The following is a 12656-nucleotide window of genomic DNA, read 5'->3' as shown; positions in this document are numbered from 1 at the left end:
CTTGTTTCTGCAGAAACAAACTCCCAGTGGATTTTCAAGGTGAAATGTTTAGGTTGTGCTGCAGGATCATGAACTATGATTATCCGCCAGTGTCTTTGGAACTGGGGTCATACAAGCAGTGGAAGAATGGGGTGGAGATGTGGACTCAGGTCACTTCTTTCACCAAGAAAAAGTAAGGTATGGTTTTGGCATTTCCTCACTAGCAAGGAGCAAAACTAGAAGCAAAATACTTCTGGGTCTGGGTGGAACTGACTTGGATACTGAAGAGGGATTGCAGATTCTAATATGATGTATTACTAGGACTCTGAAGACAAAGGTCAGAATGTCTATCTGTTACAATTTATAAATGCAGTGACCAGGATTAACATATTCACAGTGATAAACAATAAGACAAACTATAATGAGAAGTATTGGAAAAGTGGATCAGTCTAGGCCTTAGGTCACTAGCAAACTTCATATCAGATAAAGGAGGTGAATGTTTGAATGATGTGTTTTTGGACATCTTTGAGAATGCAAATGTTATATTAAGGCATACAACTACAGGAAGTCAGTTCAGTAATTGCATGTGCAACAGAAATTGTACCATAATTGATTTGTACTAAATATTAGCTGATCAGCAGAAAATGTAAATTACAAATAGCACTGGCATGGGCAGTTCATGCAAAATGTTTCTTACAGTTGGTTGGGGTGAGTTGCCACTTAATAAACAGTCAGAAAGATGATAATCATAATAACTCTCAACCACTAGAAGGAAGAACAATCAGCTCTATATTTTAGCTCCATCTAAACGCATTACACACTGGCAGAAAAGTGACCATTCAGGCTGAGGCATCAAAAAGGCTTAAGTGAGTGTGGAAGCATCGCATTGGACCATCCTCTAGAGATGTCAGATGTGGTGACATGGCTTACTATAAGAAAGACACAGGGAATGAAAAGGGCCAGGAAAAGTTATTAGGTACCAGAACCAACATCTCTTGGTATCTACCTCCAAGCTGAATTGTTCCTTATATCCTCACTCCTTGTCTCCTACCTCCCAACTTTTTACTGACCCATGTCTCAAGATCACCTCAAATTCTAAGCACTTGCATTTTGTTTCCAATTTTCTTAAATACCTTTTGACAGTCAATGTGGACACCATTCTTAAATGCTCCTTTATTCATCATCAATGACCCCTCAAAAAAATTCAAGTAGAGTTGAAGGCAGGCATAAAACAATTAGATTTGGGCTTTTATCTAAGGTTTATTATTTCAGTACTGTACTTGTTTTGGTCATATAAAGATGTATATTAGGGTTGATTTTAACAAATATGAGAAGAAGGTGTGCCCATTCTTGCTGACACAAGACCACTGCCATTTAAAGACTGGATGTCATTTTCATATCACAGTTCTCCAGTTTGAGGGGGGGGGGGGGACATTGCTTAGCACCCACACTCAGACAGGCAACAGAGTCTGAGAAGGTACAAGGAAATGTTTGAGGTGGCTTCAGACAAGCTGGAAATTTGTTCTTGACTCTACAAAAATGCAATATTATCATTTTCCATGCCATCTTGCAAGCAGTCTCCAGCCATTTTCTAAACCTAGCTTTCTCAGTCAATCCAATTCCTATTGCCCAGAATTATCCTAATTGTAGATTAGGACAGACCTGACATGACATTTTGTTTCATCCTCCAAGTCTATATGACTTCAATAGAGAAAGTGATCAGTCTTAATCAGTGTCTACCTAATTTCTTCATAGATGTGTCAGAGAGTGCTGGTATATCCCAAGATATGGTGCTGCACATAGAGGATGTAATGGAACAACTTAGAAACTCATTTCCTTCTTCCCCCAGAGGTAAGTCCTTCAACTCTGCTTGAGAATGTAAAGTTAATGCAGGACATGCATTAAATTTGTGACTGAGGAGCTTGCCAGGTTGCTGTCTCATGAGTGATTAAGTTATTCAAACCTGAGAGATGTTAAATTTAATCATCAGTATATGATAGCAAGGCAATATTCAGGAACCACAGCGGGTTTCAAAGTTACTGGGTTAGTGTGGGCAGAAATCTGTGATGCCTTGCCATACTTGCTGTTATGTAAACGTCTCTGGTAGAAAACATCTGTAGCTGTCAGGTGTGGATGAAGTCAGGCTTTTTTTGTGATGGCTAAACATCTAAATAGCCTTCCAACCTCTTGAAAGTAATAGATCCTCCATGTGGAAGTGAACTCCGGGTACACCAATAAATATGCTCCTGAATTTTAACTCCAGGTGGTAATGAGAAGACTCCCACACTGCTCCAGGAATGAAGCTTACCTTGGCTGTATTAGCTTGCATCTGGCTTCCCAACCATTCAGAGGAAAAAATAGAAGCAGGGGATTTTGGAACAATATGAGGCCATTTGACCCTTCGGGCCTGTTTCGCCATTCTCTAACATCATGGCTGATCTAATTGTGACATAAACTCCACCTTCCTGTCCTCCACCTGTAGCCCTTGACTCTTTCGTTTATCAAATATCTGATAAACATATATTAAATGACCCAGTCTCGACTACTGTCTGGAGAGGAGAATGTCGCAGACAAACAATCCCCTGAAATAAAATTTAAGAATGAGGTGTCTTTTGTTTAAGATAAAGATATGGGGAAATTAGTGTCTGGTTTCTGGTCTCTCACACAAGCATCCATTTCTGGTCTCTCACACAAGCATCCATTTTATCAAGTTTTTTTTCAGGAATCCAAGTGTTTTAGTCAGATCACCTTTTGTTTTTTTTTCTAAACTCCAATGGGAAAAGGTCCAGGCTATCCAACCTTTCCTCAATCCTTCATTCCAGAAATGATTTGAGTGAAACATCTCTGTAACTACATCTAATACAGTGAAATCCTTTTTCAAAGGAGATCAGAACTATATATGGATGTAGTCTCATCAAAGTCCTATATAGCTACAATATAACTTCCTTGCTTTTATATTCCACTCCTCTTACAATTAACACCATTATTTGTCCTTCCTTGCTGTACCTTCATGGATTTTTGTTTATGAATGATGTACTAGGACATCCAGATCCCTCTGTACCTCAGGGTTCTTCAATCTCTCTCTATTTCAATAATATGCTACTTTTCTATTCCTCCAGCCAAATTATACAGGTTCACATTTTCCCACATTGAACTCAGCCAAATCCCACTCACTCAATGTTTTCATATCCCTTTGAAAACTTTTAGTTTCATTTCGACAACTTACTTTCCTACCCATCATGGTTTCATTGGCAAATTTAGCTCCTAGACATCCAACCCTTCAACCGTGTATGGATTGTAAATGGTTAAGACTCTAACAAGGGTAAACCCAGAAGCTGCTGACTAACAAAAGAAGGGTGGTGGTCCATCTTACATCCACTTTTAAAGAGGGAGCACAATGCTTTGGGCTGGTATCCTTTTTCCCTACTTAATTTATTTAAATTAATATACTTCTCACTGTTTAAATGGAAGTGATTTGTCGATTTCGCTTTTCACTCAGTTTATTACCTTCCATGTCTGTATTATCTCTCAGACGAACCTCTTCAAAGCAGAACAAAATCCAAGTGATTCTTAAATGGATACAGTGTTGTTATAGTGACACTGCTATTTCCTCTCACCAACCCTTTGATGCTCACATTTTTCTCCCAGTATGTTCATGCTGACACTTCTCACCCATTTCAGTTTCTGCCTGTACTTACCACATCACTCCTACCCTCAGTTTGCACTTATACCTCTACTCCTCAATGTTCAATTCTCATGGCTTCCTTCACTCTTCCCATCCTCTCAGTTCTCTCTAATATCTCATTTCAACCTCTTCCCCTACAAGAATTGCCACGATCAGCTGCACTTCACCTTTGGACAGAGGAAACAGCACTCATTTTCACTGTTCCATGAGCTTCAAAAGAGTCTTCAATGCCCGGACCCCTTACTGATTTTAGAAGTCTTGGATTTGTTTGTTCAATTTTTCCCATTGTGTTAATGTTCGATGCTTGTTGTCACACCATGGTCTATGAGAGATTTCCCAGCGCGTCTCTTGTCTCTAATATTAAGCCCTGGTTTGTCAGTGCAGTTTATCTGCTCCATCTGCCTATTAAATTTATCTCTGGCCTGTGTGAGTGCTTGCTCATTGCTATTTGATCATTAATATGTGTACTGGGCACCAGTAACTTTTGCTCCAAGTCTTTCTGAGTTTGTAATAGCCTGCATGCCCTGAATTTTCATGAAGTTACTCCAATATCCTACTGTTTCTTCAGTTAGAGCTTCCAGATAAATGATTCTTAAAGAAGAGAAAGCAATAGTACCACAACTGTTCAGGTTAGGTTTGCTATTATTTTTGTGTTTTTCTGGGTTTTTTTCAGGTGAACCTTCGGATAACTATGGAAAGGCACATGAGTGATGGAAGACATCTGAATTAGTCCCCTTGCTGGAACCAGCTCACCTCCATTGATGGTCAGGCTTGGAAGCATAACCCCCTTACAGCATTAGATTCTGTGGGTGCATAAAGGAAATACAGAGAACTTGGATTCAATGGGACCTCAGTTATTCAGTGAACCCATATCTTTGGGATTCCGCTGGTCAACAGTTAGTTAACCATTGCAACAAGTGCATCCAAATCTGAAGTAACCAAAGCAGAGAAACTTGTTTCTTTTAATTAGCTGAGTCTCCAAAAAGCTACTTACAGTTTGAATATAAATGTGCTTTCTTGGTAAATATTGCTGTTCAGATATTGTTTCACTAAATAAAAGTAAGAAATTGTTGAGCTTAAAATACACTGGAGAAATTTATGGGGCAAGAGGATAGGAGTTGTGAACATGGGTAATTGAGATCCTTACATCTGCAAGAAGTGGTGGGAATACAGCCCCAGAACTTTGGGTGTAGACAGATAAGGTTGCATTTTGTTTGAAGACTGAACAAGCTCACTCTGGAAAGGCAAAGACTGCCACAAGTGCCATGCATAAAGTTGCACCTTGCTGGTGGTGGGGGATGATCTTTCTTAAATGTCCTGTTTGCAGAATTGGCATATGCTTTAGAGCTTCAGAAACCATATGATGTCATGCTTATGAACTTCTGCCTGTGTCACCATTTGTATCAATAGTTATAATTTCCAACTTGACATAATAAGGGTTGAGGATTTCCAAGTCTCTTTGAATAGTACTGTTGATTTGGAGCTTGGGTACCCCACTGGTCTCTTGGCATTAGCTACCTCCCTGTATCGTATATCCTGGGGATGTGACCAAACCAGTGAAACTTTCTTTGCTTGATTAGTTCTAGGATGCATGACGTGTTTGCCCCAGAACGGGTTGCTTCATTGGTGACTGTGTGATGTCAAGAAAGTGTTATACAGAACAAAGTTGGAAGTTATTGAGTCTTTGTTACTTGGTGAGTCAAAGTTATCCAGGTTTTGCTAGCATACAACAATGAGCAGAGGATACAGACCTTGTACATATTTATCTTGGTTCTGGAGTCAATTTGTTGTTTTCCCATGCCTGTTTTGTTTCTTGGCAAAGTTGGTGGTTGCCTTGTCAATGCGTGTGTTAAACTCATTAAAAGACAGGCTGTCTCTCACAGTAGTTCAAAGGTAATAGAATTTGTTTACTTCTTGCATTAGTATATTGTTGAGTCTGATGTGAGTGATAAGTATGGCTGTTGATATGGGCAAATTAGATGCCATTGTCCAGAGATTGTGATTTACAATTTGCTGTGCGAACAACAAATTATCATAGTTTCCATATTGGAGTTTGAGATTGGTGTTTCCTAGTGTTTATGGAACTAGAAAAACTTTCTAATTTGCTATGTACAGTTTGGGATTTGATCAAAAAATGTCATAGTTTTATAGAGGTGGTACAGGGCTTAAAGATGTGCATAGCAGTAGGAGTCCAATATCTGCTGCATGATATTTGCTGTGTGGAACCCTTTGTAAGTTTGTGAACATGTGAATGATTGATGTAGATTCTAAATCAAAAATAGGTTTGCTGAGGAGAAATTTCATATTGGATAAATCAGCATACATCAAGTTATAAAGAATTCACATAATGTTGTGAATTTGGTGAAATGGACACAAACATTTATGAGAACTGATTTTCAAGGTATACAATCAGAGACAAACCAAAAATATGTAATATCTATACATGAAAATGGCTTTCACAATATAGTGCAGAATTCTAGTGTCCATTGATAATTTTTTAAAAAATTCATTCATAGGATGAGGGTTTCACTGTCTAGGCCAGCATTTATTGACCATCCCTAATTGCCTAGAGGGCAGTTAAGATCAATCACATTGCTGTGGGTCTGGAAGCACATGTAGGCTAAAGTGCATTAGAAAGGGCATGACTAAAAAGACATTTCTAGAACTTTTGTACCTAGTCAGAAAGAATAGATATTCTTAATATATAGGAATTAAGTATTTCTTTAAATTTTGAAAATGAGAATGTGTCTTCAGGATGTTGCAAGATTGAAGATTAGGAGGTGTTTTTCTAAATGTTGTGTATCAGAAAATTACAAGTTACCTGTACAATGGGTAGGATACTCACTAAATTAGAGAGTGCTCTTGGGATTTTGCAACATAGAAAGGTGTACTTTAGGCAATTAAGAATTGAAATTAGAGGTTTTTTCTGCTTGTTGTAAAACTGAACATAAAAATGTGTAATGTGTTGTGAAACTGAAGGTTAGAAAGAATGTTGGAAGGAAAGATAGGAAGTGGTAGTGACATGCTGTGAATTGAAGACTAACAGGTAGGGTTAGTGAGGGTCAGCGAATAAGTTAGTGTCTTTGAAATGGGTGGCAGAGATAAAGAGTTGTCTGTGGTATTGTAAAATCAACATTTAGAAATTGTCTTTCAGATTTTGCAGACTGCAAAGTTGATGGACAAAAACTAGGTAATACCTTTAGGATGTGAGGCAATCAGAAGACATTGTTAGAGAACTGAAAGCTTGAAGGTGATTTTGAAATGCGTTACTGAAGATTTGAATTGTGAAAATGGGTATCAGAAGATGTCTTTAGTTCATTGCAGCACAATACTAAAATATATTGTTGTGATAGTTGTGAAGTTGAATACTAGAAGATTTCTTTGCAATTTCATGAAATAGAAGGTCACAATGGAGACTAAAAATTGAAGGTTTATTTTCTGCAATGTTACACAGTTAAAGATTGGAGGGTATCGATGTGGGATGTTGCAGGGCATGAATGATTGGAAGGTGATTCAGCATGATTGAACCATGCAAGATTCTTGGGGAAATTGCCAGGGTACACAAGGTTGGTTTTCCTAGAGGCAGAGTCTAGGACAAGAAGGTATAACTCAGAAGAAATTGTCACTCTTTTAATGCAAGGAGAGGAGAAATTTGTTCTCTTGGAATGCTTTACAAAGAGGGTTGTAGTGGCTGGGTCATTAAGTATATTCAGAGCTGAGATAGACTTCTAATCAGTAAAACAATCAAGGGTTATAGGGAAAAGGCAGGAAAGTAGAGTTGAGAATGATCCGATCAGTCAGGATCTCATTGAATTGCAGGGCAGATGTAGTGGGTTGATTGGCCTACTTCTGCTCCTATATCTTATAGTTTTATGGAGAAAGTGAGGACTGCAGATGCTGGAGAGTCAAAGTCAAAAATTGTGGCACTGGAAAAGCACAGGTCAGGCAGCATCTGAGGAGCAGGAGAGTTGACGTCTTACGCCTAAGCCCTTCATTATTCCTGATGAAGAACTTATGCCCGAAACGTTGGCTGTCCTGCTCCTCAGATGCTGTCTGACCTGCTATACTTTTCCAATGCTACACTTTTCTACAGTTACAGTTTGAAGGACACCAGATTGGAGATGAGATGGTGCTTCGAGAATGTTGCAAGATGAAAAATTAGCAAGTGTAGTAAGGAGATTATGAGACTGAAAATTAAAAAATGTCTTTGCTAGTTGTAAAACTGAGGATTGAGACATGCTTTGGGGATTTCACTAGATCGAAGGTGGCATGGTGGTTCAGTGGTTAGCACTGCTGCCTCATAGTGCCAGGGACTCAGATTCAATTCCAAGTTTGGGTGATTGTCTGTGTGGAGTTTACACATTCTCCCCGTGTCTGCATGGGTTTCCTCCCACAGTCCAAAGATGCGCAGATTCAGTGAATTGGCCATGTTAAATGGCCCATATCGACGGGAAGGCTAGGTGAGTTAGCCATGGGAAATGTGGGATTACAAGGATAGGATGGTGTGGGTCTGGGTGGAATGCTCTTTAGAGGGGTGGTGAGGACTCGATGGGCCAAATGGCCTGCTTCAACACTCGGGATTCTATGAAAGAATGAGCAGATTTATTTATAAGGCTATTAGAAGGTACTTTTCAGGTCATAGAATTCCTACGGTGTGGAAGCAGACCATACCAACCCTCCAAAGACCATCCCACCCATACCCGCATCCCCATCCCTCTACCCTATCCCAGTAACCCTGCATTTTGCATGGCTAACCCATCCTAGTCTGCACATCCCTGGAAGCTATGTGCAATTTAGTATGGCCAATCCACCTTTGGACTGTGGGCAGAAACTGGAGCACCCAGAGGAAAACCATGCAGTCACAGGGAGAATGTGCAAACTCCACACATACAGTCACCCAAAGGTAGAATTAAACCCAGGTCCATGGTGCTGTGAGGCAGTAGTGCTAACCATTGAGCCACCCAATGTTGCAATTAAAAAGAATGTTATAGGACTGAAGATGTGAGGGTGCTTTGTTTATTGTAAGTTGTAAGATTAAAAGGTTTTTTGGGGATATTACACGGATGAACTTTTGAAGCTACTTTGGGATGATGCAGGTTAGAAATTGGCTTTGGCAGGTTAGGAGATTGAAGATGAGGAAGTGTCTTGGGGGTGTTGCAAACGAATTGGGTGAATTTTCTTAGAAGGCATATTTGTGATGATGTTGACACTGGATCTTATAAGGAGCCATTTGATGTTGTTAAAAGGAAGATTATCAAGATAACTTTAATAGGAAGAATTGTTGCAACGGTATTTTTGTCAAAACTATCATTGCAAGATTACAAGTTATTGGATATCTTTGAGGTTTGAGACTTGAAAATTGTTTTGGAGTGTTGTACAACTGTCAACCATATGTGAGTTATGCATCATATTAGTAAAGCCAGCCCAGTTGGGTATTCAGGTTTTCCCGAAATATATCTGTTTGCTGTTTATTCCTTAAAATTCTGTGATCATTCATCTGTGCAGACCCCAAGTCAAAATTTATTAAGAAAGGTCTAGAAATAATCAGGTTAATATTTTTAGAACAGTAATGGAACTCAATCTATCATTTGCATTACTCCCTGATATAATCAGAATAGTACAAAATGAAGTGGCATTGAAAGTAGCAACAGCTTAATGCTCTGTTTATTTGGTCATTTTGCAAATTATCTCCTTGTGTCTGATTTTGGACATCTTCTTCCAGTAAAATGTAGGAATCTATGAAGATATAAGAGGACCAAAATACTTACTGTTGGGGATTCTTTTCAGAGATGAATAGCTGAGGTTCCAGAGCAGACAGAATATTCATGAAGTTGCAACAGAGAACATTATGACTGTAGTACAGGAATGTGTTTACATCCTTGGAATATCAAAACTAAGAGGAATCAATTCATGTAATTATCTTTTGATTCCATATCTTTTCTTTTTCATCATAATTATTCTTATTGAGGAGCATTAAGTGCAATCTCATGCTCACTGGAATAACAAAGTTCAAATGTTTAACTCACAGATTTGAAAGCAAATGGTTCTTCAACATTGCAGAGAAAACGTTAAGAGAATTTCTTCACTGTTTGGAAGAATAACTTTTTTTAAGTGAAGGGGAAAGTTGATCTGATTGTACTGAGTATCTAATATTTCCTGTTATGGGGTAGCATGGTGATACTGTCTTTTCATATATTGAATTAACATTCAATTCAGCTCAACCAATGAAATCAAAGCTATAAGGAACCTTGAGAAAATGAATTTGGGAAAATGTCATTCTATTTTGAATTGGATGCTACTCTGCATTGCAAAACCACCTGGAATTAAATATGGAATTGCCATAACATGCAATTCTCAAGCAAGGGATCTCTGAATTTAGCTGATGTCAAAAATTGAATTGATACAATGGTGAAGAGCCATAATTTTAGGATTACAGTAAAACTAATTGTTGTCACTAAGAGAACAGAGTTTTATTCAGCCCCTAACTCATGTTAAACTTCTGTGTATGCTGGTGATCTGAAATAAAACAGACACTGCTGAAAAACTCAGTGGGTCTGGCAGCATATGTAAAGAAAGAAATAGCATTGATATTTTAAGGCAAATATGAGACATAACTCTGTTTCTTTCTGCACAGATACTGTCAGATTTACTAAGCTTCCCCAGCACTTTCTGCTTTTCTTTATAATTCATGTTATAACTGTTCTGAGAGTACATTTATGTGTCAGCATGGAAGAAACTTTATCTCATTTACACTTGACTTTGTAGCACTTCAAAGAGAGAATAGCACATTGCATCTAATCCTTACATTTGCCCCAAGAGTGCTTCAAACTATCAGTGAGAGACAATTTTAATGTTCATCTACTCTGTATCATCTATAGTTGTGCTTGATATTTACTGGTTGCTACAATTACAAAGGTTATTTCAACCTGGAACATTTATTCCCTTCACCTTAAGGAAGTCAAATTACTATGAGATATGAATAATCATAAATATTTACAGTTAAAATTCCATCATTTGAGTCAGGTAACAACTCAACACTCAGTTAAGAAACGATTGCCTAGGTATTTGAGGCTGAGGAACGTGACTTCAGATTTTCAATATTCCTGCAGAATCATGCCAAGTTTCTCCACTGTGCAGGACATGGCAGCATGCCATCCAAGACCTTGATGAATGCTGAAGAAAATGCATTCTGACTGCTAAACTCTTTTGAAGGTGATGTTTGGTTCAAATGACTAATTTACCCACAAATTGAGTGAGCTATATTAAACTAACCCAGAAAGCTCCACAATGTCTCATTTGCAGCTCATTTCAGAATTGAAAAAGATAAATGCAACCATAAATCAGTAAAGCAACTAGGAGGAAATATAAATGCAAGTAGCATTTTTAACTTGTAATCATTCATTCCAGGCATAGTCACTTCTACTCTCTACTAATATCAACATTAATGATCAAACACATACCTCACTTGTATTTACATCCTTACTAATAGTTTACAACTTCAAGAAACATTCTCTGCAGACAACTAACAATCCGCATCCATGGACACCAACTAGCCACTAAACACATCTTAAATAATCAGGGGCTGGTAGTGTATGTTTGGAACGTGTGCACATGCAGTTATTGGAATAGACGCAGAATTGTGGGGCAAGTAGTCTCTGAATCTGCACTGCTTTGTTTGAACCAATTCATTCCCCATTATCCTTTATTTTCTATTTCTCGACCTGAATTACATTTGGCGATAAGGTTTGTGTAAAGATTTGTAGCTTGGGTGCCAGTTGCCGTAGTGGTGGGTATGTTCGCTGAGCTGGGAGGTTGATTTGCAGACATTCCGTCCCTTGTCTAGGTGACACCTTCAGTGCTTTGGAGCCTCCTGTGAAGCGCTGCTGTACTGTGTCTTCTGGGATTTATTTGGTTCCGTTTCTGCTGCTTCCGGTTGCCGGTTCCAATAGTTTGTTGTAGTGATCGGTATATTGGGTCTCAGTCTATGTGTTTGTCGATGGAGTCCGTGGATGAGTGCCATGCTTCTAGAAATTCTCTGGCTGTCCTCTGTTTAGCTTGTCCTATAATCATTGTATTGTCCCAGTCAAATTTGTGGTCTTTGTCATCTGTGTGTATGGATACTAGGGACAACTGGTCATGGTGTTTAGTGGCTAGTTGGTGTCCATGGATGCGGATTGTTAGTTGTCTGCCTGTTTGTCCTATATAGTGTTTCCTGCATGGAATCTTGTAAATTACATTAGTCTTGCACATGATGGGTATAGGTCCTTTGTTCTGGTGTGTTGTTGTCTGAGTGTACCTGTCAGTTTATGAGCTGTAATGAATCCCAGTAGGTGGAGAAGTCTGGCTGTCAGTTCCAAGATGTTTTTTATATAAGGTAGCGTGGTTAGTGAGTTAGGTCATGGCATGTCCTTGTTGCGTTGTTTGTCTGTTAAGCATCTGCAGATGAAGTTACGGGGATATCCCACACTACAAGAGTGTACGGCAAAACCCGACACACATGGACCAGATCCTGAACTATGACAGCAACCACCCGAACACACACAAGAGAAGCTGCATTCAAACCCTGTTCAAAAGGGCTATAATACACTGAAGCACTCCAATCTACAAAGGGAAGAAGAGCACTTCTACAGAGTTTTCACCAAGAACAGATATCCCTGCAATTTCATCTCCAGATGTCAAACAGGTAAACAACGCGACAGGTCCATGCCACGACTCAATACACAAACCACGCTACCTTATACAAAAAAAATCATCTTGGAAATAAAAGCCAGACTTCTCCGCCCACTGGGATTCATGACACCCATACACCGACAGCCTCGCTCAGACAACAACTCACCAGAACCAAATACACCATACACATCATGTGCAAGACTAATGTAATTTACAGGATTCCATGCAAAGACTGCAGGAAACACTATATAGGGCAAACAGGCAGACAGCTAACAATCCGCATCCATGGACACCAACTAGCCACTAAACACCATGACCAGTT

At 39.0% G+C, this 12656-nt stretch overlaps 1 protein-coding gene across 10 annotated transcripts in view; it reads left to right on the top strand.

Moving 5' to 3' along the window:
* The window catches only part of drp2 (dystrophin related protein 2), a 518740-nt gene extending 507056 nt beyond the window's left edge, over window positions 1–11684 (top strand). For all 10 annotated transcript variants that reach the window (XM_087992120.1, XM_087992121.1, XM_087992125.1 and 7 more), the window contains 2 exons: window positions 1735–1830; window positions 4338–11684. In XM_087992120.1, the coding sequence (XP_087848246.1) occupies window positions 1735–1830; window positions 4338–4375 (134 nt within the window). In that variant the 3' untranslated portion in view covers window positions 4376–11684. The remainder of the gene's footprint in view (window positions 1–1734; window positions 1831–4337) is intronic.
* The last annotated feature ends 972 nt before the right edge of the window (window positions 11685–12656 follow it).

This window comes from Chiloscyllium plagiosum, unplaced genomic scaffold, assembly GCF_037043375.1.
Source record: "Chiloscyllium plagiosum isolate Xiang-an unplaced genomic scaffold, Cpla_swu_hap1 HiC_scaffold_11, whole genome shotgun sequence".
Classification (NCBI taxonomy): domain Eukaryota; kingdom Metazoa; phylum Chordata; class Chondrichthyes; order Orectolobiformes; family Hemiscylliidae; genus Chiloscyllium; species Chiloscyllium plagiosum.
The sequence above is the reverse complement of the archived record's forward strand: the minus strand, read 5'-3'. Positions and strand labels throughout refer to the sequence as shown.